The 25,155-nt window shown below is 38.9% G+C and overlaps 2 protein-coding genes across 2 annotated transcripts; both read left to right on the top strand.

Moving 5' to 3' along the window:
* The first annotated feature begins 4,105 nt into the window (after positions 1-4,105).
* Positions 4,106-7,304, top strand: dmrt3a (doublesex and mab-3 related transcription factor 3a). Its single transcript, XM_041787760.1, has 2 exons — positions 4,106-4,505; positions 6,021-7,304. Exons 1-2 carry the CDS (start codon positions 4,106-4,108, stop codon positions 7,046-7,048), a joined length of 1,428 nt encoding a protein of 475 aa, XP_041643694.1. The 3' UTR covers positions 7,049-7,304.
* Positions 7,305-19,392: 12,088 nt separating this feature from the next.
* Positions 19,393-23,227, top strand: dmrt2a (doublesex and mab-3 related transcription factor 2a). Its single transcript, XM_041788281.1, has 3 exons — positions 19,393-19,764; positions 21,600-21,702; positions 22,128-23,227. The coding sequence occupies exons 1-3, from the start codon at positions 19,393-19,395 to the stop codon at positions 23,225-23,227; spliced, it is 1,575 nt and encodes a 524-aa protein (XP_041644215.1).
* The last annotated feature ends 1,928 nt before the right edge of the window (positions 23,228-25,155 follow it).

Genomic DNA, 25,155 nt, shown 5'->3' with positions numbered 1-25,155 from the left:
TATGAGAACAGCACAGCAGCCTTCAGGAGGACCACACTCTTCTCCACAAGTGGCTCACAGGCATGAATTAAAATTTTTCACCATAGAAAATAAGATTTAATTTTTACAAAATTCCTTTCTATTTGATAGGCCTTAGCCTACATTCTGAAAAGAAAGTAAGAAGCTGTACAATGTATGGAGCGTCAGTCCCAAAGTATAACAAGCTTTATGCAACCCATTTGGAACTTGTGGTTTATTCAACTTATTTTAACTAGTTTATTTTGATTTCTTTGTAAAACCTTTTATCCAGTAGCCTAAGTGAACCCCACAGACTTCCTCTTTTTCCCTGGAGATGGATGTTTTAAGACTGATGTTCACGCTTTTGTCACTAATTCAGACATCCAGCTAATTTGCCCTGCTGGAACTCAGTGTCCCGCCTCCCCAGGGAGACTTAAATCAGCGTTTCTGTGACAGGACTTGTGAGTGGCAGAAACGCCCCCAATCAGCACCTAATAATAACCCCACTCAGCAGAGGTCAGCTTCTCCTCCTCCTTCTTCTGCTCCTCAGGCTCAGTAGGGGCCCTGCAGGAAGAGTTCACTCCGCTTATATAAACATGAAATACAAGAAGAGAGATTTTAATGTTGTTTTTAGGGTCTTTGTAACAAATAAGTTGACCTGTGAAAAAAATAGAAGAAATCGGTTTGAAAGATAGAATAAACAGGTGGCATGTTTATGCAATCAAAGAACAGATTTTAAAAATAACTAATTACTATTTATGTTTTTTAAACCACCATCCATGAAGAGTAGCCATATAAAGACAAAGGGTACATTTTTGACAAGATAATTTACAAAGCTAAAATGTTTCTTGGATTTGTTTCCTCATATAAACTCACAGAGCACATGTTTTGTGTTTTGAATTACACAATAACATGCATGAGATGTATATCACAATAGTGGCATTTAAACAACAGCAATGAAAACAGTAAATTGTTTCAGGTCAGGATGCTGATTTCAGTCTGCAGCAGTTTATATTTTAGGAAACATTCTCATATCACTATTAATTTTTTTTAGGACTTTTGGTGCATTTGAAGAAAATAACCTAAACATTAACTGCGGTTAATAAGAAGTAAAATCACTTACAACTGTACATTTCCTGATGAAACAGAGCATGTGTAAACAGAACCCTAGTTTTCTCCCAAAGTATAGTGCAAGTTGAAACCGAATTTTCAGTTGCTACATTGAGAGAAATTGAGATGTTTTTATTTTATTTCAGGGCTGACCATGCCTTTTTCCTTTTGAATATGTTGAAATACGTTTCAATTGACATTATTTTGCCTACATCATCCAAATACAAAAAGCAGTTTAAAAAAATGATTAAATTGTGTTTTACATCCACGTGAGGATTCACAGCCCCAAACAGAAAAGCTGCTTTTTCAGCTCAAATCAACACTAAACTAATATGTCAACAATGCTAACATGCTGATACTTAGTGGGTTTATAATATATCTTCGGTTTCTTTTTTTTTTTTTTTTGGTTAAAAACAGATTTATTGAATTTTCTACATTAAAGCAATAATGCATCTTAGTTTAGCTTGTTTTCTTGCTAACATTTTCTTTTTAGAACAAATCACTGCACAGCTGAGACTGAAGTTATCAGTTGATCATATAAAAAGTTAAATCATATTCTAAAGTTGGCTCTAGAAGGAAATAGGGTTAGGGTTAGGGTTAAAATTGAGCAGTTTAGTCTGGTTTATTTTTTAAACAGAATTACACAGCAAACATCTGTTCCAACCTGTCTTTCCAATATACAGTATTATGGTATAGTTTACTGATGTTAAAGTGGTGATATGGTAGAAAATCTGCAACATTACTTAAAAAATGTTTTAAGAAACGATTTGACTGCATCAAAGGTTAAAACCTGACATTTTAATATACTGTATTCCATATGAATTAAGGAAATTTAATGCTCTGGTAACATTACATAGTTGTTAATTAACATCTGTTTTGTATTTGCTATTAAATGCACACAGGACCTGAGCATAAAAAAAAACCTCTCTTTTCTTTGCAGAGCATCAGAGTGAAAAAAGACATCAGGCCTTATGTAAATGCCACTTCATCCTGCAATATAAACTTTTATTCCAGTTTGTGTTTTACTCTTTATCAACGAACAACATGAATAAATTTATTATGCGTTGTGATGTAGGCGTTCACTCACCGCCTCCCACTCCCACAAATCTACTCGGCCGGTACAAACTGCAGAGCCACTCTAGTCACCTTGAAATTTCCTCTGCTATTTTCCAATTAAAAGCTTAATAGCCCTGGAGACGGGCTTCATGTGGGGAAGTTTACCATGCTCTTATTCTCTGTAAGCCACGCAGCCTCCGATCCCATTATTTGCTTGAATAAACCTTTTTTACGGTCAGAAATGGGCCCCGGCTTTGTCCGGTGTTATGTTTCAATGCCCTCTATTAGTCCAGCAGAAGGGACATATCAGCGTCCTCGACATAGTTCCCAAAGGGCTTTTATACATGCAGAGAGCTAATCATCTAAGTTATGTACGATTGTGTAAGTGGTGCCAAAGGCTGAGTGTTTTGCATAAATTAAGCCTTATGGTGTGAGGAGCTGCACAGAAACAGGGAGCAGAAATGTAAACTAGCATTCAAGCTTATAGAAAGATCATCTTTTAATATTGTATCATTACCTAAAAGTTGATGTGTTTTAAGCATTTATGCCTGCAAAGATCAGAGTTTTGACTGGAGGGTCACAATTGATGGAAGCAGTATGACTTAGACCTAAGAGTGAGAAAGTATTTGTGCTTCTAGTTGCACATTACATTTCTTTTGTGACTTTTTACAAATATCTCAAAATATAGTGATGTTGCATTTAGTGTTTTCTTCATCAATAAATATTTTAATTCTTTATGCAGGGAATTCAACTGCTTCACTTACTGTTAATAGCTAGTATGTCATATTTCCCATACAGTCATATTTGTATAATGCAGATCTGTATGTATTAATGGTTGCTAATGGCATCCTTTATGGTCAAATGGCTTGTAAAAAGGACGGGCCTTCTATTATCAAAGCCTAAAGTGGTGCTAGTAGAAACAACACTAATGCAAATTTTAGTCAGAGGTTGCCTTATAAGGTAGGTTTTGCAACTACAAATGAAATTGTATTTTTTCCTATGCAGGGACTTGTTAAAGGACAGTCTTGGATGGACAATCCAAAGGTTGACAGTTGGGTTAGAACTTAGAACATAAAAGCTGATAAATCTTTTAGGCATTAAAGATATGGGTTTGAACTAAAACATAATTTAGTGCATAAACATGATCAGACTTCTGAGTAGATTTTTGTTTAGCCTAATCTATTGGGTATTCCTGAAAGCTTAAAATGTGTCATGAATGGCCCTTCTCACTGTTTTATTCTTTAAATGTTATCAGTAGAGTGAATGATTTAAGTGTAGACTTGGGATCAAAAGCTTCCACTTATTTTAGGTATTTTTGATGCAACTACAATATTAAACATCCTGCATGCATACTGTATTATGTTATTATGTCTATTCAAATGCCATGTTACAGCCTGTGCCTTAGTTTGTCCTTTTCTTGAAACATTTTTATAACAATGTTGCTTCTATGTACTGATAAAATGACAGTCTTTCCTCGTTTCAGTGACATCATCATAAGATAAACATCTCTGAAGAATAGGACAATTTACAAAAGCACATTTGTTTCAGTTGTGTAATAGGATGTCTCCAGTCGTCTTGCACACTGACACAAGTGCTCGCTACGCATTTTCTATCAGCAGTCTCTCAGAGAAACATGAGGGATTTTCTGATCCTCTCTGGTAGATGGTTTTTGCCCCTCGTGGACATTTTTTGCAGCGTGCAAGCGCGTTGACGTGAGTGACATCGTTTGGTTACTCGTCTCCATAGGCGCGTGTCAGCTTGATGCGTATTTGTGCTGTCAGCCGGAGGTAAGGTGGATCCTCCTCGACAAGCCCACTCCTCTTCTTCTCATCTTTTCATGCGCGAGGCAGAGCAGCTCCATCCTGCTCCATCTCCAGGACAACATCACACCCGCCCCGCAGATGCCCTCGCGCGCCCGGGAAAACGCGCCGCGTCTGTCACAATGAACGGCTACGGGTCACCTTACCTGTACATGGGGGCTCCGGTGTCCCAGCCCCGGGCGCCGCTACAGAGGACCCCGAAGTGCGCGCGCTGCCGGAACCACGGCGTGCTGTCGTGGCTCAAAGGTCACAAGCGCTACTGCCGCTTCAAGGACTGCACGTGCGAGAAGTGCATCCTCATCATCGAACGGCAGCGCGTCATGGCGGCGCAGGTGGCGCTCCGCAGGCAACAGGCCAACGAGAGCCTGGAGAGCCTCATCCCGGAGTCTCTTAGAGTGCTGCCCGGCATAGGCATGCCTGGAGCCGGGGAGGGGAACCAGGGAGCCCCGGCGAGGACGGAGGAGCTGGAGCTGAGGTGGAGCGGCGCGGAGCCGGGGCAGGGCGGAGTACAAACATGCACAGGTAAGTGGAGAGCATGATGAAAAGTTATTTTACACTTGAGTTATAACTTTGACGTAACGGCATGACGATGAAAAAAAATCTAGGGATTTATTTCATTATAAAATAAACGCTCCAACACAGCCTAGCCTATTTCACAAGCTACCACACAATTATTCTTATATAGTTTTTTTTCTTTTCTTTTTTTTCCTTTTTCTTTTTTTTCTTGCTATAATGCAATTTAATCTAAAATGTTTTGATCCCCCCCAAATTGCCCTGAAAATGTAATCTTCATGTTTGTAAAATGATGTTTTACAGTATTTAGAAGCCATTCAAATGATGCATTTTTACAAGTAGGATTTCATATTCACATCAGTAATTGAAGAATGCAACATTTGATGACACTTTTGGTTCTTAATTAATTTTTTTAATGCATGAAATATTTAAAATATTTCATGTACCATTTATGAAAAATCACAAGAAAATATTTTTACAGCAGCAAAGAAAACTGTGAAGAAATAGCTTATAAGCAATTTTAAAAAGTAAAAAATATTGTTGATGTGTTGTTTATGAGGCTGTGTAAAGCAAAAACTACTGATATGTGATAGAAAGTAAATCCCAATATTTAAATAAATATGGCATTTCATTTTTTAAGTGTGATCTCTAATCTGTTTATTTTGTTTTTAGTATAACTTATGAAAACTATACATTTGTTCTGGTATTATTCAAGCCTATGTTTCATTTTTCAGTGGAAGGGAAATTTACACCAGATTTTCATAATTTAAAGCTAAATATCATCCCGATCCTTGTACGGTTATTTTTTCAACATATAAGCCCAACATGATCAAGAAAATAACTTATTTTGAAAGATATCTGAAACTTCCGTCAATGTAAATATGTAAAACCGTTTTTCGACCAAGTTGTCTTTTATGGCCCAACACTTAAACTGATGCAGTATTAGAAATAAAATAAACCATGTCTCCTTTGACTTCAGTTTATAAACTAGCTAAAGAAACCAGACAATTTTGGTTGCATAACAAAATCGTCAGCTCTTCCGGCCTCTACTTCAGTTCGTTTCTGAGTCTTTAGCATTCAGACACAAGCAGCACCGCTCAGCCTCACGTGCAGCTGAGAGCGTGAAAGGTTCACAGTCATCAGCACGCGGACTTCACGATCGAATGTAATCGCCATATTTTTCTGTAGGAGGTCAACTTGGGATGAAAAGTTACTGAGCAACGAGCGATCTGTTTACAAAATGTGGTCAACAGTCATCGACGGCAGATCCCTCACTGACACACAGGCTCAAACACAGTCAGCACTTTGTGTTAACAGCTCTGCAGAGAAGAGAATCAAAAAAATCAACATCCATCTTTGTGTTGGAGACAAGCTGACAAGAGATTAATTGCGTGTTGCTTTTCCTCTTGAGATATCGAGAAAGGGAGAGGATAAGTGTGTCTAACAGATTTGTGATGTGCTTTTCTTGCAGCTGAATGTTTGTTTTGGTGTTTCATGTTCAGACTTGTCTCTGTGGTTTTGCAGATCCTGCAGAGGACCCTCCTGATGACGTTTCAGGAGGTGAAAACGGAGGCAGCAGCTCTAGTGACAAGGAGCAGGACCCTCTCAGTTCACCTGAAGGCTCCAAACCAAACTCCTGCTACACCCCTGAGCCCCCAGAGCCCACCTCACAGTCAGAGGAGAGAAGCTATAACCTCACCAAACCTGGAAGCACAGAGAAAGAGGCAAAAAGCGAGAGTCCTCAGAAATTTCCCGTCAGCCCCTCGGAGCAGAGCGTGGTCATAGAGGGCCTCGCGGGCTCCATCAACCTGCCCTTCAGCCTCCGAGCGAACCGGCCTCCTCTGGAGGTCCTGAAGAAGATCTTCCCCGCACACAAGCCCCCCGTGCTGGAGCTCATCCTCAGAGGATGCGGGGGGGACCTGGTGGGGGCCATCGAGGTGCTTCTGTCCAGCCGGAATCCTGATGGGAGCGCGCACTCACACACAGACCCGCACTCAGACGCGCTCGTGCTGCCTTCAAACGGACACCTGTTCGAGCACGCGCTGGGCTCCTACCACCCAGTGTCGTCTTCCGCTAAGTGGTCCGTGGGCTCTGCTTTTAGGGTCCCCGAGTCCCTCCGATTCACATCCGACTCGGCCTCTAGTCCTTTAGGTGTCCCACTGCAGCACCCGTCCTTCCCTCAGCCCACGCGCTACCCGCTCATGCTGCGTAACTCCCTCACGCGCAGCCAGGCCAGCCCGTTCGTTCATAACGACGTGACCCTGTGGAGCACCATGGCGCTGCAGCAACAGTACCAGCTCCGCTCCGCCGCGCACTACGTGTCTCCTTTCTCCCCTGCAGGCCCTGCATCAGGCCCGGCATCAGGCCCCACAGGCTCTGTCTTCCGCAGCTCCCCCCTCCTCCCCTCCAGAACCTCCGAGGAGCCGCGGATCGGCATCCAGGAGGAGAGCTGCACGCTGGGACCCAAACCGGGTCTCTACTCACCCGAGGAGGAGTACGAGGAGCGCTCTGATTCTTCAGACTCCCGCATCCTCAACTCCTCCTCCTCCTAGACCCTCACAGACTTCTGCAGGGGACACCAAAAATGTCTAACTGTGAAAGGACCTCCGGTGTGTGCATTTTTCTGTCGGTGTCTTGTTTGAAATATGTCTATCAATCACCCTCTGATCAGCTGACGGTAGTCCTCCTAACGTCAAGCTGTCAAGATGTCACGTGACTCTTAACCAAAACGGATGAATGCCGAGGACTCGCTTTGTTTTGAAAACCTGTCATCTGTCTGCATGTTAAAGTACTGTGAACACTGTGATCATCAATGCATGAGCGTATGCCAAATAAATCCCAAAGTTTCCCAAAACAACCAGACTGATGTCCTTACTCTAGCCGAGCCTGATATCAGCTTTCATTAGATTTAATAATAGTAGATCCTCATGCCTCAAACATAGCAGCGCTTTAGTTTGTTTCAAACTAAGAATCCAATATTAAAAAAAGACTTACTATGTAAAAGATGTATCCAGCACATGCATGTCAACGCAGCTCATGTTTACATTCAGACTTTACCATAGAGACCTGAAAATGTTAATTGCACAAATTATACAAATGATTGTGTATAAATCCAAATAAATGTAGAAAATAACAGTTTTTTTTTAAAACTTTTGATCTATAAGTCAGCATAAAGATACTCACTGCTGCTGTAGTTGTTCACATTAGTCATGATTAGCATGCTGTAACATTCACAGAGTTGGAGAGCCTGCATTAAAATATATCGGTAGTAGCTATTATCAGTATATTGGACTGAGAGTGCCCAAGGTAAATATGTACAGAACTGTTACCTCAATATTTTAATATTTGTATTGATAATTGTTTTAATATGAATCTGCATTTTACAGCTGTAGATGTCTCAGGTTATGGCTGGGATAATAGAAGGTATTGTTCTGTTATCTGATCCAATCCTGACATGTATTTGATTGTTTCATGTTTTCTAGTTTGTCTGGCTGCTTATTGTCTGTCTGTAACTTTGTGCTGCAGCTTATTTTGGCCAGAAAGCTTGTGAGGTTTTCAGTGAGGTTTTCCTGGTTAAATGAAGTATTATTGATATATGAATAAATCTAATAATAATAATAATTAATAATCTAAAAAAATAAATATTTTTGTAAATATATCCTATGTCAGTGTGTAATGGACCATTCGATCATCATGTTTTCAGTGTTGCTCATGAGAATCACAGATCCTCAAGAAGTTCAGTCTTAGTAGCCCAGAAAACAATTTTCGAACCTTTGTAAAAAAAATAATGTAAATGTTAATGCACTTTGGATTTTGAAGTATTTCTTGTCAATTCAAAAATATCAAGAGGTAGATTTTTGCTGTTAAAAAAAACAAACAAACACAATTTCCTTTAATTGTTTCACCATGTAAGACTGCTCGTAAGACAGCCAATGCTTTTGGACAAATGAAGTGAAGCTTTAAGTACAAAAAGCTACTGTGACATAAATGACATCAGGCCTATTGACTAAATAAACATTCTACCACTGATGTTTTGAGATTAGTCACAGAAAATCCCCTGTTACATCGAATTAGTACAACAGCAGGGCTCAAAAATGTCTTAACTCCTTACACCACACATGTATGAATGTCCACTCTGTTCTGATTATCTCCTCAGATCTGATATTATAAATATTTTTATGTTTTTCGTTTTTGATCTGCTAAAGAATGGGACATTACACAACAAAGTCACGATTCAACCAACAGCTGTAAAACATGGCAAGCACAGTTAGCTTTTAAAAAATTTATTGTGAAAAGTTAATGCCACAAAGAAACAAATCAAACCATCATGTTCAGTCAGAGCTGCATCTTTCATTGAATATAGCTCAGCTTTGAGTCACAATTTAACTTATGATACATGATTTATCTCATTAATGTCTCTCATTCTTATTGTTTTTAAAAGTGTATGATTTAACTATTGAACGTGGTAGAAGTTTCTCAAATAATTTACTTAAGTGGCATTATGGCAGTGATGATTCATGTATTCAAATTGTAAAAAAAACACAAAGAATAAGCTAGCTGTCAAAAGGACTTTCATTGCAAAATCAACAGAACTCATAATGCAACATAGTAAACATCACCCCAGTCATCCATCAAAGTAAAATGCTTTTATCAGATTTTAATAGATGAATGGCCGTTTGCAACACTTTCAAATTGAAACAGATTTTGCTTGATGTCTGTAACCCTTAATCAATACAGTTGCATTTGTCAATCAGTATATATACATTAATTTTGTTTAATTTATACTGCTTTATTGACCCAAATCTGCAACAATAAAGTAGCCAAATAAATGTACAGAAAATAGTGCAATGTTTCTTTCAGAAAGGCGGTATATCAGAAATGCACTGGTGAAATAAAAGTGGATCAGAATATTTTCAGATTGATGGTCACTTTACTTTTTATAATGTCCACAACAAGAAGACAGACATTTGCTGGCTGTCATGGAGGATTTTGAAAATTGAATCCAACAAGAGTTTATTAATGTATATAATAATAACAATTATAATTTATGTATTCATTTATTGTGGTTGTTTTTATGGTTCTCTAAGGGGGTTTAATGTCTTTACCAAATTGCAAACAAAAACAGATTATTTAACCCTTCATAATTTCTCTCAGTATGTCCTTATCAGTGACCCAAGGCACTAAATCTCCATCCTTCTTGCAGTTTACAGTATATGCTGCCATCTAGTGGTGAAATTTATGTACACGGTTTATTTTTAAGGCCAGATCTTCATTCATCATGGCAAGAGATCTGATTAAATAAATATTTACATAAACAAATCAAAGCCATAGAATAAAGCATAAAATATTTTGTTTTATGATTAAGGATGGTCAAACAGGGTGAAGTTAAACTTTCTTGAGTACAATAATCTGGCATTTTTTCACCTCTGCATTACAAACATTTTATTTTATGTTATCCTCAACTCTAGTTTTCTGTAGGCTAATAAATGTCTTTATATGACTGTATGTGCATAGTTCTACTTTTTTGTATCTATTATATATTTCTTTCCTATTGTTCATAAATATTGGATCCTCAGGACAGAGTTGTCCCACTCACTAGCTCTGTTCTGCCACCCAGTGGATTGTACAATGTATTGCTACTTTAAGATGTCGGGCCCTGACAGTAGTACTTACTCAGTATAGCTATAGTTCACACTCATTTTCATCTTACATTCATTGCACTTACAAGGTTGATTCCTAAAGATTTATTTTTTGGGCTTTTTGCACCTTTATTGATAGAGGAGGACAGTGGATAGAGTCGTAAACAGGGATCAGAGAGCAGGGAGAGACATGTGGGAAAGGGCCACAGGCCGGACTCAAACCCAGCATGCCCGCGTACATCGGGGATGCCTTACACCACTAGGCCATCTGTGACCCACAAGGTTGATTTCTTTGTAAGATCAAAATATATTAAATCAAAAGGAAACAGTTTTGTCCCTGAAGTTTTCTTGAATGAATATTACATTTTGTTCATTTTCTTAACACAACCCTAAAAATGTGAGGCTCTTTTTACTACTCCTTCAGGTCCCAGTCCCAGTCCCAAAATATGACCAGGCCTGTGACCCTTTTGTTGGATCAATTCAGAACTACTAGACATTGTTATTTTAAAAGGGGTACATGTATACTAAAATATATTAGATCTATTTTTCCAAATAAAAAACTGACTGGCTTGAATTCTAAACTTCTGGCGGTGGTACACCCTGAACCCCCTATGGACCTGCAGAAGTAAACATAAATAAACAAAATTAACTCCTTAAGGGCTTCTAAAAGGAGCCAAACTAATATTAAATAAGAGCATGAAAAGCCTATTCACAAAATGCAATTGTGCGTGTTCATACGAGCACGGTGCAAGGACACCATAATGTCCTGGGAAGACCTGGATGGAGGGGAAACGAGACCCATCATTTCCAGGGAAGACCAGGCATGAATGACCTTCCGGCGCATCAGACACCATCATGTACCGGAAGGCCAGACATGAGTGTGTGAGAGACCCTCCTTTGCTGGAGACATCATTATATTCAGGGAAGACCAAGCAGGAGGGGGTGGGAGACCCTCCAGCGCTGGAGACACAAACATGTCTACTGAAGACCAGACTGGAGAGAATGTGATACCCATTTTCCAGGTAAGGCAAGAAGAGGGTATGAGAGACCCTCAAGTGCGGGAGAAACAATCGCATCCCGGGAAAACAGGCAGGAGGGGCTGAGGGACCCTCCAGTACATTATACAACATCATATCCAGTTTCCTCAGAGACTATTCATCGGATAAGGAGGAGGAGAGGCAGGGCAGGAACAGCCGGCTGATGGGGATGATGGGAGATGTGGTCCAGGTGGTGTGGGGTCTAAAAATGTTCAGCCAGCAGCTTGCAGAGACGCTTGGAGACTGAGTCCTTCACTGCATTGCAGAGTCAGATGGTACATCTACCCAAACACAAAGAGACGTCACAAAGAGAGGGGAAAACATCACAGCAGGACTGAGTGGTGTTAGAAATAAAGACTGATCTATACATAGATCATAGATTGATAGATTACTAATCATGATCTGATGATAATAATGATACACATGCACAGAGAAAAGTCATAGGCCAAAGGATTACTAAATTTACTTCTCTATTGACTTAAAGGCTGATTTTCTTATTTTATATATATATATATATATATATATATATACAGTGCTTAACAAATTTAAATATATTTATTACTGTTATCCATGAATTTTCAAATTTACTGATTTACAAAAAAACAGAAAAAATAGAAAAGTACATTAATATTTCTTGATCAATATGTCAAATTATAGTTATTTACTTGCATTCCTGAACAGAAAAATGAGTTTTAGTGGTTGAATGTTATGTTTGACTAATTTCTGACTTCTCAGAGAAGCCCAGTTAGCCGGCTCAAATTTGGGTATAAAAAGGTGAATTCAGTTTGAAATTCCTCATTCCTGTTGAAAAAGGTAAAACGTTGTGAGCTCACTGAAAATGAAAGAGTCCACATTAAAGCACTTCATGATGCTGGATGGTCTTTGAGACAAACAGGGAAAGACATAAAGTGTTCTCACAGTGTGGTCAAGTATGCTTTGGAGTCAATGCTGAGACTGGTACTTACAAAATGCGCAAAGGAAGAGGCAGGAAACCAAAGTTGACTGAAGCAGATGTCAGACACCTCAAAATCTGAAGTACTAGAGACAAAAGGAAGACCACTGCTGATCTTCAGGCAGAGATGAATGCTTCTAGATCAGAGTCTGAGAAAGTCTCCAGAATGACCATAAGCAGACAACTGATGGAACAAGGCTTAAAGGGAAGAATAGCTGCTAAGAAGCCATTATTGAGGCCTGCAAACATCCAGAAATGCCTCAGATTTGCCAGGGAGCACAAACACTGGACTGTTGATGACTGGAAGAAGGTACTCTGGACGGACGAGTCCAAGTTTGAACTCTTCGCTCAGCATCGTCGTGTTTATGTCCGCAGAAAAGCTGGAGAACGTTTTGATGCCAGATGCATTGCACCCACAGTGAAACATGGTGGAGATTCCGTTATGGTATGGGGTTCCATTTGTGGATACGGCGTGGGCAAATGAGTGAAAATTGACAGTATCATGAACAAGAACGTCTACCACAACATCTTGGTGCATCATGGAATCCCTTCTGGACTGAATCTGATTGGTCGTGGGTTCATATACCAACAAGACAATGACCCCCAAGCATACTTCAAAGCTGTGCAGAGACTATTTGACCAAGAAAAAGGACTCTGGAGTACTGGAACTGATGGACTGGCCAAGTCAAAGTCTGGATTTGAATCCTATTTAACAAATTTGGGATTTAGTAGATTCAAAGATTGATGGCACAAAAGTTTCATCTAAAGCAAGTCTGTGGGAACAGCTAGAAACTATTTGGAAGTCAATAACAAAAGAGACTGTGGAAAAGTACATAAAAACAATGCCAGCAAGAATGCAAGCTGTTATCAAGGCCAAAGGAGGCCATACAAAATATGAAGTTTTTTGGTTATTATGTGTGAAAAAGGGATTTTTTTAGTTGTTTCAGTTTGTTATTTGCCAAATAAATAACAATAACATTTTTAGTTTTAAACAAGTTTTTGAAAGATTTCGAAAATATTTATGTTTTCTCGCTTTTATGACAGGTGATCTAATAAATTTGTTAAGCACTGTATATATACATATATATTTATATATCAGGTTTATCCAGACTTGAAAGTAATTTAAACCTCATGCATCTATGACTGAAGTCTTATTTTAACATTGCTAGGCCTAATGTACATTAGTAAAACACTCAAAGCATTGAGCAATTTTTTTTCCTCTGGGTACTTGTGCTTAAGGATCAGAGTACTTCCTCCAGAGCTGAAGAAACTGTCCTGTTTGTTTCACATTAAGAAGGAGAGGTCGAGGTGTCAGAGTTCTTCAGACAGAGACAAATGTCGTCCGCCTGGTTTAGTATTTGAACTGCATGTGTTGTCGCTCCATCAGAGGCTAATTAACATAACAGGATCCCCAGTGATCCCACTCAGCTCTTCTGTCTATACACAGCTCAGGTTACCTTTTACAGCCGCCACAGCGGGACACTTCCAACAAGATGCTGCTGTTTCAATCAGACCCAAAAGTAAACTGGACAACGTGTGAGAAAGTGTCGTAATGTGACAGTTTCTTTCTCCAGACTGCACTCATTAAAATGGCAAACATCTGATCAGGTAAAGCTTTTGTAGTTCCCACACACAACAAATTAAATAATCCTTTATGTAGGCACTATGATATTTTAGAATATCTTTGTTTATGATGGTTTATTGGTTAAAGGCCCATAAAATAAATGAAATTTGGTTCATTAAAATGAATATTTATAAAACAATTTCAACAAAACACTTCAAACTTTCAAAATGTTACCATGATAAGTATATTAAATGCTGTAGAGTTGGTCTAATGCTCTTACATGCATAAACCAAAATAGGAAGCTCTGAGTAGCATTTTTTTAAAGGGACATTTTAATTTTCTTTTTATTCTTGCATCATAATGTCTAAAGTAATGTATATGCAAACCTCTTCCTAGTTGAAAAATCTTAAAATTTATTCAAGCTTCTTGAGTGAGCCCCAAAAAGTGCTTAGATATCCCCTTGCATTACTTGGCAAAGCCAAACACAATTAATAGATTCAAAAACCTCTCAATGACCCATTTAACAACAGCTTTAATCTACCTGGTGATCCATTAAATGACCAAAGGAGCCAACGCATACATGAAGAAACTCTTAAGGTACTTAAAACATGCCTGGAATCCTTTTAAGAATTTCTTACATCTCCTCCAAAAGATCTCCAGGACCTTGAGGAAACCACTGGATTTCCTTCTGTAATACCTGGGAATCCTTAATGATACCTGATCTCCATTTACAAACCATGGATGTTTATTTGATATCCTTTAAAGACCCTCCAAAGAAGAGACTACAGCCCCCATGGGCCCTTTCAAAGACCCTTGAAGTATCCAGTTAACCAAGTCCCCAAATGGCCCTGAAAAGCCTGAAATAGGACTGGGAGATTTTTCAAGGATTTGCAGACTAACACAATTTTTACACCCTGAAAAAAGCCTTCAATATAGTCAAGCATCAATATCAAGCTCTCTTCTGTTTTTAATTGCATTGCCTTCTCTGAATTTCTTCTGTAATTGACTCAGCATCATTGTAAATGAGGGTTGCCCTGAGTATACATAAAGGTTGACTGATTGAGGATCCCTTGATTTACATCATTAAATAACCTGCCCTGGGGCATCTTAAAGGTCTCTACACACTTGGGGCCTTAAACTGAAACCGCCTAAACATTTCCCTTAAAACTCCTTTCAGACCTTGAGACACCTGTAACACCACCTGAAAAATTTCAAGGATGACTGGCATTTATTCAAGGGTCCCCAGATGACTGTAAAAACTGTCATTTCAAGCACCTCTGCACCCTAACAATTAAACAAAGCTCAATCCTGATTTTGCTGGATTTATACGGCCTACTGGTGGATTTCTCAAGGATTTCATGATGTCTACACATTCTAATCACATAGTTAAAACTTAAATCTTCAAAATAATCCCTGCACAAATACCCAAAGCCATTTAATAATACCTGGAATCAGTAGATATAAGACACTACAAACTCATGGTGGGTTTCTCAAGGACTTCAAGACCCCAACATAGAGCCCTACAACCATGTATGTTATTCATTCAAGGAAATTAAAACCTATTCATTGACGTCCGGGACCACCTTGAACACTCTTTAGCCTCTTCTAGATACACAAGACCCACATATATCCCACTGGAAGTCTTTAAAGGATGCTTGGATGCTCCTCAAAGATTCCTGGAAGCACATCCAGGACCTCTGCCCCCCCCCCCCGCTCGGCCATAATGACTCCGCGGACACAGACAACACATTTCACCTGGAGGGTCCAGGTCTGAACGGATCATCCCGTCCCACCGTCCAGCCTGCTCCCCACATCAAAGCATTCCTGACTGGGAAACGGCAGCCCGGGGTGGCCGCTCGTAACCTCCGTAATAAATTAAGACGAAGTGGCAAATAAAGCTGCACCTGCATGCCTGACGTCTTCACCTCCAACACATGGAGGAGCCGTTAGGAGGCACCGTCCTCATCTGGAGAAAAGAGGACAGAAAACAAGGAGGAACGGTGTGAGGCGATCAAAGTTTAAGCCTACATTTATGTTTTCATCTCTTAAAATCCTTATATTTTATATTCTAGACTTAAGATAGCCTATCAATAAGTGAAATCCCCAACGCAGTTTTATCTAAATGCAAATTAACAATACAATGTGAGAAAACGGGATGACGCAGTTTATTTAAGCTAGTTTGGATGGCATATAGCCTAGCTTTTACATAAGTTTAAACTCTTTTACATTAAGGCGTTCAAATAGAAAAAATTTAGCCCGCTTTTAAGTGGATTTGGGGTACATTACCGTTATTAATATTAATATTATTCATCTTAGAGACATTTGGAAGCAACAGACGCATCCCTTTAAGATATTATAGGGCTAGCCAAAACAAGTAGGCTAATACCCTAAAAAAACCGTAACTTGAGTGGCTATGCTAGCCTATTTTTCATCCATACAAAATAAAGCCATTTTACAGAATATTACATTCATTTCCTTTCCCTTAAAATCATATATGAGAGGAAACTTTTTTGTTCAAATAAAAGGTTTGCAACATACTTCAATACAAAAGGCCTGCTATGCTATGACGTGGGTTGTTTTAAAAATTGCACCCGTTTAAAATTAATAATAATAAGCTAACATTACTAAAATTGAGTGATCTATGTGTCTAGGTAACAAAGACTAAACTGCATTGCCAAAGAATATAGATGCCGTCCCGTTTTAGTATATGAAACAAATTTCAAGCCGGACAACAGAACAGCACTGGATGAAACACTGAAACGACCTTGGCAGAGATTAATATCGCCCTCTTAACGCCGCTTTGTTCAACACTTTCACCTCTCAAAGCTTAATAGATAACTGAACAAAGGGTTAAAACAAATAGTCTATTTAAAGCTACAGCATGTGGACAGCAGTGTTGTCCTTTTGTCAGTTCCCATGGACGTCTGTCTGAACTCTACCTAGTCGTCTCCTTTTCTGTCAGGCTAACTTTCACTCAACGAGCTGCAAACACAGAGCCAAACATAGAAAGCTGTCCACATTCCTCTTTCTAATTCAGGTAGTCTGTCTTTCACACCAAGCAGGGAACCTGCGTTATGATCCTTTTTCAATATCGAATTTTAGCCTATCTGACTGTTATTCTAAATAGAGAATTATAAATGATAAGAACTAAGAGGGACATTGAGAAAAAAATGTCATCCACTTGTTAAGCTTATTCAATTTCATGGGTTTATGTGAGAGATTAGAATATACTTTGTCTGTGTTTTTGAGGGGATTTTATTTTATTTTATTTTTCAGTTTAGATTTAATTGTTGTTTCCTTCAATAACAGAAACATTATTAACACTTTTAACTCATTTTAACTTTTTTTGCTCCAAGTAAAACAAAAGAGGGTGATACAACTATACTTGAACACACAGGTCTGTGTCATACACATTGCACTGAAGGTATCAACCCATCATCCTGCAGATTTACAAAGATAAGATAATTAAAGTTTATGAAAACAATGTAAAGACCAAAAAGAGAGGAAAGTTTCCAGGAACATGTACATCATGATGATAATATAATAATGGGAACATAAATTAATAAATGATAAATTCTTAAAAAAAGATAGGGGATTTTAATTTTAAAGTTCCAAGAAATGTAAGAGTATATGTTTACATTTGTTTAATCTTGGATTGTTACAAGGAAGTTGTATTTCATATATGTCCTTGAGCTAGGTCTCACTTGGTTGTTTTTTGTGTTTTGCACATGCTGACATAATGTTTTTTCAAGTGTGATTGTTGTGAAAACATTGTAATCATCCTTCCAAACTGCAACAACCTGCTGGACACATTTGTCACACCTGTTAAACTATTCAGTGACTGGACAGGACTGTTACACTGTGATCTAGACATATCCTTGATATAGAGCACTTTATGAACATAATCAGTGGCTATAATAACTTTAAAATATATGGCACTCACAGGAACTGCTAAGATTACTAATGCCACATATTTTGCAAAAGATTGACACTACTCAGGTTTCTGCTCTGAAATGCAGCAGTTTTAAATCTATGGTAGGTTTATTTTTAAAGTCTAAATCTATTAAATAAGAGAGGGAAATTTAAACTTTGGATGGTAAAATGTTGGGACTAAATACCTACCAAATTGGAAAAAGAGTTACATTCCATTAGAAAGCAAATAATATCAATAGGCCAAATAAAGAGTAAGAGTAAGGATGTTAAAGCTTTGCCTTCAATTAAATATTCTAGTAAACCTAAATGACCATTTAAGATACCCTAACAATGAACCATGACAGTCTATTAGTGATACAATTTAATAATTTTAATTTTGCTTTTTGTGCTCCTTGTATTAATTATTTTGATATTAAAGTTGCATGCAAATTATCAGCGTATGCATAGGCTAGTTTAAAAGATGATTTTTCCCTCAGTTTTGAACATAAAAATCGATTGTTACTCCCATCCTTAAGAATACAATATGTTAGTTATAGCTGAATGGAAGTATGTTGTTTAGGCTACTCGGTGTAACCCTGTGGCAAAATAACAAACTCTAAAAAATAATTAAATGAAGACGTTTCTAAGAAAAGTCTCATTTCTATTGCGTTTTTGAGAGAATCCCATCCGCCCAAATAACTGCTTGTAATCCCATTGGTCGGTGCGAGTTTGGAAGCGGCCAATCAGAGAGCAGACAGCGCAAACTGAGGCAGTTCATAGGAGTGGCGCTCAGCGTGTCTGCTCCAGATGGAACCTGGATCAGTGCGGAGTGTGACACCCATTCATAACTTTGATAAACACAAGTCTACGTGCCTGCTCTGGAGTTTTTACTCTTTTTTTGTGTGAATCATCAAAGAACGTAACGACGTGCTCAACATTTACCAACACTATCTTTGGACAAAGTCCGGGCAACACCGCTGGAACAACTCTGCAGGTAAGAGAAAGTCTTCTCTGTATTTACAAATACATCCTTGAAATTACCAATAGCTTTTACACCAATTCAACCAGAGGCATCATTTGTGGAACACAGACAGTGATATGGTTTATACAGTTAATGCAATGATAAGATAAATCGTTTTGACTATTTGTAGGGTCCCTTCTCATGCTCATGTGGGGCTTTCAGTTATAGATCTTCATATTTCCCCAACTAGGGCCAGATTTGTAGCTTGGTCTAGGCCTTAGACTTGTAAACTTTTGATGCTTAAAAAGTAAACGTGTTACAGTGGGCTATGAGTCATGTGATAACACGTTTTCCCTCTGTGCATCCATATAAAATTATTTTCCTCTTGTTTGATGTTGGCTATTTCATCACCATTCTGAAAAGGCCTAAAGAAATAAATGGTAGTTCTGACCTCTTGTGTTTAGTTTTTTTTTGTGTGTGTGGTTATATTCCCATTTGTGTGAATAAATTCATATAAACCAAAAGAAATATGCCTATACCTCTACCATCGCAAAAGAAGTCAAACTTTAATAGAGAAACGCAACTCATTTATTCCTGATTTATATTTATTTTTCAGAGGATTGATTTTTCAGGCCATTTGCATTTAAATTGTTTGCCATATTGTGAGGTGAAAACTTTGAAGCCTAAATAGTACATTGGAGGGATGCTGCAGCAGCTCCCACAGGTCTGTGGACTGTATTTCTACCTCTTCGTGGTTAATTGTTTATCATTTCCCCACAGACATAAACCAGGTGTAGCCTACCTATAGATAGCCAGAGGAACTGGGCAGCCATGTCAGACATCGCCGGGTGTGAGTTCGAAATCGACGTAGAGAGTTTGGAGACGGAGAGCGACGACCCGGCCGACTCCGCCAGCAGGCCCGGCTCTGTGCCGCTCGGCGCTGCCGCCTCGGAGGACGACGGAGACAGCGGTAAAGGCGACGAGAAGCCGGGCCCCAGCGGCCTATGTGGAGGGGACCAGAGGAAGCTGAGCCGGACGCCAAAGTGCGCACGCTGCAGAAACCACGGCGTGGTGTCCTGTCTGAAAGGACACAAGCGCTTCTGCCGCTGGAGGGACTGCCAGTGCGCCAACTGCCTGCTGGTGGTGGAGAGACAGCGCGTGATGGCTGCACAGGTGGCCCTGAGGAGGCAACAAGCCACGGAGGTGAGACAGAGCTGTATGTGTGATGAATGTGCCTGTACATGTATCTATTCGCTGCTTCTAGTTCATCAAATGTGTTCATTAACCTTTACACAGAGTCACATATAGCGAATGCCTCCACAAATTAATGTTCATTTGAAACAAATGATAAATAAATCAGACCTAAAAGTTAAAAGGGCAAGCTCAGTTAGTGCTGCCTATACAAATGCAGAAAACACACATCTCTTCTGCTGTCAGAGTGGTAATACCATGTTAGACATGTGAAAATGTGTTATAAACATGAAGCAAGTTCATGGTGAAATTAGTTTCATGCTGAATTACACTGAATTATATCTTCATCAATATCAAAAGGCTCATTCTTCAAAGTTTCACTTTAGCATTTTGAATTTTGCTCTTTCATCCAAAGCACATAACATGTTATTGGGAAAAAAAAACTAGTCCTTTTAGGTTGTTTAATAAATGTGTATCTACTAAAACCATGTAGTTGCAGCCTCTCAGTCAGTTAAGTTTAAGTTTATCAAATAAATTGTATTATTATTATTATCATTGTTATTTTTCCACATTTTATTTGATTCACTGTACAATAGATAAAAAGATTGTAGACACATGGTGGGAAAATTATACACAGATTAAGCCAATGCAACAAACTTTCAAACATCCTGAAATCACACATTTAAAGCCTGTTTAAAAAGATGAGTCTTGAGCAGGGATTTGGATGTGGATAATTCAGTGCAGTCTTGACTATGTTTTGGGAGTGACTTGGTGCTTTTAACAACATCACAGGGGGACAGAAGTAGCATAAAAAAAAAAACAACTGTAACAGTGACAGTGGCCTTTGTAACACAGTAGTTTGGGAAAATCATGTTAAACAAATGTTAAATACTAGTTTATGCTTTGTGTAATTTGTATAAAAAGAAGGGGAAAAACTTCTTAAAGAGGCTGAGCCCGTGTTGCAGCTTCTTCATGTCAAGTTCTGTATGAAACATGTGGCATGACTCCTGAAGTAAACAACCCTTATAAAAGTGGTTATATTATAATTTTCTTCTTGTTGTTTAAATACCTTGAAGTCACTGTTGATTTTCAACACTATTAGGCATTTAAAAAAATACAGCCTTCTTTTTTTGACCAAGCTAGAGCACACAGGTTTGGCAGCAGAGTTTGGTTTTGATGTGAAGACGGGGCCTGCGTGTACATGGCAGACTGGATAAAGCGTCAGGGATAAGTAGTTATTGTATTATTAAGCATGTACCGCTGTATTGTTTATCATTAGCGTTCTCAATTCAACATTTCGAAATATTTCATAATTATAAAAATATTTATAAAGTGTTTATTAAAGAACTTTAAAACAAACATTGTGCTTGTTTAATAATCTCAAAGAAAAAGCTATTCATATTCGATGTCTGTGTGAGAGTGTGTGTGTGTGTGTGTGTGTGTGTGTTTTGACTGCGGTGACATTCAAATATGTGAAAGTGTCTGCGGTGAAATAATGAACCGCGTCAGCTGTGCTATTTTAAAGATGATACCAGATGGATGTTTTGTATGTGTGTGTGCATGATTGTGTGTGTGATCCTTGGGAGAACTGAAGCATTTCTTTGATTTAATTTTTTAAGTAGAAAAATCAGTCACTTAAACTTCATTTTCAGAGCAGTGATCCTGCTTGAACAAACTGATGGGATATTTGGTAACCCATATTTAAAGTAGGCTATTATAAAGACATAGGATTAGACAATTCAAACAGTGATTTGACTTAAGCCATGACAAATCAGCCTGTTTCAAAGGGTAATAAATTATCTTTAAAGCATAACTTCTGTATTTTTTTTTCTTTTTTAATTCCTCAGGATAAGAAAGGAATTCCTGGAAAACAAATTCCATCAGAGAGGAGAACGATATATCAGCGACACATTCGACCGTCCACCATGCTCGCCAAAAGCATCCTGGAAGGTAACACGGCAACAGACCTAATACAAAAAACATGTTTTATTTCTACGTTTCTTATCTTTTCCCTCTTTCTTTTGACTCATTCTCTGAGTCTTTCTAACTCTGATCAACTCTGCTGCTCTTGTAGCTTTATTTGGAACTTCATTTTTCATTAACAAACCCAAAAAAGTGTCAAAGAGTTTTTAACAGCTGTAAGAAGAGTTTTAATGCATTTTCAGGCATGCAATAACTTCAGGAATGATTATTTCTAACACAGTTATAGATTATAAATGTTTTTTGATTGCTGAGCATGTTTTAAATTTAGTTTAAGATCTCTCTTTTTTATGCATTTTTGTCAGTGTATTTGTACATTCTCTGTGCATGCTTGACATCAGCTTATGATTTAATCATAAACACATTAATTGAAACAGAGGTTTTTCTACCAACAGGATATCGTCCGGTGCAGTCTGATCCATTCTTAGCAGCTAACCCATCTCTACCGCCACCTTTGAGTGACCGCATGAGAAAGAGGAGGGCTTTTGCCGACAAGGAGCTTGAAACCATCATGCTGGAGAGGGAATACAAAGAGAGAGAGCTGCTAGAGAACAGCCAGGCACCCACAACTTCACTACTCTTCCCAAACAACATGGTCCACCACGCCGCAGAATACAACTCATATAAAACGGCGTACTCGCCTGCTGCTCAGGCTGAGCCACAGCCCAAAGAGCTTTGCAACTTCCTGAATCCAGCCTGCCTGGATCTGTCTATGCAGTACCCTGCTAGCTCTACCAACGTCGAACTCATTGCCTCCAACGTCAGTGTGGCCACCACCTACCGCCACTACCCACTTCAGCCACATCGAGGAGGCTTCATGATGTGGCCCCGTGGTGCAGCTAACCTGGGTGATGCCCTCCTCTACCAGCAGTGTCTGTTCAACGCTACAGCAGTTCAGAACATGAAGCCGGGTGCAGTGTGGGAGCCAAAAGCAATGCCTGCAGAGAGTCAGCTGCCAGAGCAGGAGGCAGCTCTTGCTGCTAAACTAGAGGGATCCCGGGCAGCTGCTCAGCAGGAGTCTTCGGACCCTCGAGGGGCTGATCCTAAACCTCCTGTAGTCACTCAGGGGGGTCAGAGAGAGTGCTCAGCCTTCTCTCCACCTAAGAGAAGCTTTGGACAATCCTTCCCCAACAACTCTCATTCCCACAACTCCAGCCAAGTCCTGAACAAGCTGAGCAAGGACAGCGCTAAGCTCTCCATGAAACTCAACTCCTTTCACTCCCTCATCCAGCATTCGCTGAGTGAAAAAAACATGAGTGGCGCTGGGCAGGAGCTGAGGGCACCATACTGCAAAGAGCTTTTAGAGGAGGCCGCGCGAAAGTTCAGAGAAGGCTCTACGAAAGACATTCAGGCAATCAAAATGAGCGACAGGTATGCCAAAGACTTTCTGTCCAAGCCCGTGGGTACCAAGATGGCATCCAGCGAGTCTTTGTCTTTCTCTGTCGAGGCCATACTGAAGAGACCTGCACCTGCAATGAATCGAGCATTCCATTAACTTCCACTAACACCTTGCACTAAAATTTTTCAGTTTCAGTGCATCCCAACATCCCAACACACCAGCACTGCATTAGAAATTAGACCAGCTAGAAGCCTGTTTGTAATATTTATGTACAGTATATTATATTTCACATGTGCATGTTTGATAACTTTATTTTGTAGAGTATTTAAACATTATCCCAATGTTTTCCTCATGTCAATAAACTTTAAAAGACTGAACTCTTTCCATAAAACATCTTGCGTTTCATTTTATGCTCACATTATGACACATTTAACTGTGAGCAGGTTTTTGTTTAGGTCAGAAGTTAGTCTGCACCCTCCAATAAATCGGCGTGGTTTTTACGTTCACATATAGCAAAACAGTTCCCACCCAGCAGGAATTATAGAACATATGGAAAACATGCAAATACAAGCAGTTAGACACAGTATTGAACTGTAGATTAATTTCACAATTTCACTAACTTTATACATGCAAACTACATCAATCAATTCTGACTTTAATCAGACTGAGTAATACATCATACAGTAGCTCTTTGATTAAAAGCAGTTTAAAACAGTAAAAGGTTTTACTTCTGTTTTACAAGCTAACAATACTGTGACCCAGTCTTAAAACTTGTCTCATCTTATTTTTAGCATTGAGTATAAAATCCTAGATAATCGTGTGGCTGAGTGACTTCTTAACAAGTTGTACAACCTTGAATTATGTTAGATCACATCATATCCATTTGACATTAAATATGGTCATACAACTTTAACAATTCTTCAATAAAACATTTATTTGGCTGAAAATGGACAACAAATAACATTTCCAGTATAAAAGCACATCACTGTCATTAAAGGAACCGCTTCTGTGTTTATGACTTAGTGTTCTCACTTAAGCACAAATCACACAAATAAAACACATAAATGGAGTGTGGATGTGGGTTAACAGTATTCTCTGAAGACCTGAAACATGATATTAGCTCATAAATCTGTGCGCTGCATCATCTCATCTGTTCAACATGAATTTCTACGCTCATTCCTTTTTAGTTACGGGCTCTCAATGTTTGTGTGTGTGAGCGAGAACATGCTGAAAGACAGCTCAAAACATAGGTTTCACATGAGCAGCAGAACACTGATCCATGTTATAATGAACAAGACAAGAGTCTGAAAAGAAAAAAAAAGATCGCTAATCTGTCTGGCACATTCACTTTTCATCGGCAGATTCCTGCAGCCAAACCACCAGGTTTTAGATGTGCGAGGGTTTTAAGTGTTTCAGTTGTTGCTCTGGTTGGATTTAGGCTGATGATGAAGTTTGGTGTGATCAGAGAGAGCTGGTATCATTTAAGACATACACAAGAAAGAATATGAGCAATTTTACCACACTAAAAAACACAAACACATACTGTCAAAAATTAATAAAACTTTTTATCTGAAGTTTTTAAGAGAATATTTTAACACTGGTAAAAGCTGTAACTCTTTTGCTTGCATCAAAGTATGCGCTCAGTTTTGATTTGAAAGTGTGGGCTTATAGACGATTTGTAGTTGTGAGAAACTGCTGGGCAATAGGAACAGGCTCCATTACAGGGAATTATGCCATTTTTACTCCATTTATGTAAAGAGCTCTGGGATTTCAGGTGTTGACTGTCTGTACCAGCAGATGCAACAAGACTGCAATTGCAGCAATGTGCTATGGCAGCAGATCAAAGAACGTTCCCTAAAAATGCTTTTTTGCTTTTTAGCTGACACTACGGGGAAAACCCTACCTCCAGCTTATCTCTGTCCATGGAAACTTACCTTAAAGTATGTCACATAACCAGCACAGTGGGCATCCATTCACTATAAGGCAGCTTTCCATGAGGGCTGATTGTTGGTATAAATTTTCTTATAAAATGCAGGATTTTACCTCACAGCAGCAGGCAGCATTGAAAACAAAGTCAGTAGCAT

Source organism: Cheilinus undulatus, linkage group 5 (assembly GCF_018320785.1).
Source record: "Cheilinus undulatus linkage group 5, ASM1832078v1, whole genome shotgun sequence".
Lineage (NCBI taxonomy): Eukaryota > Metazoa > Chordata > Actinopteri > Labriformes > Labridae > Cheilinus > Cheilinus undulatus.
This window is presented reverse-complemented; position numbering and strand designations above follow the sequence as displayed.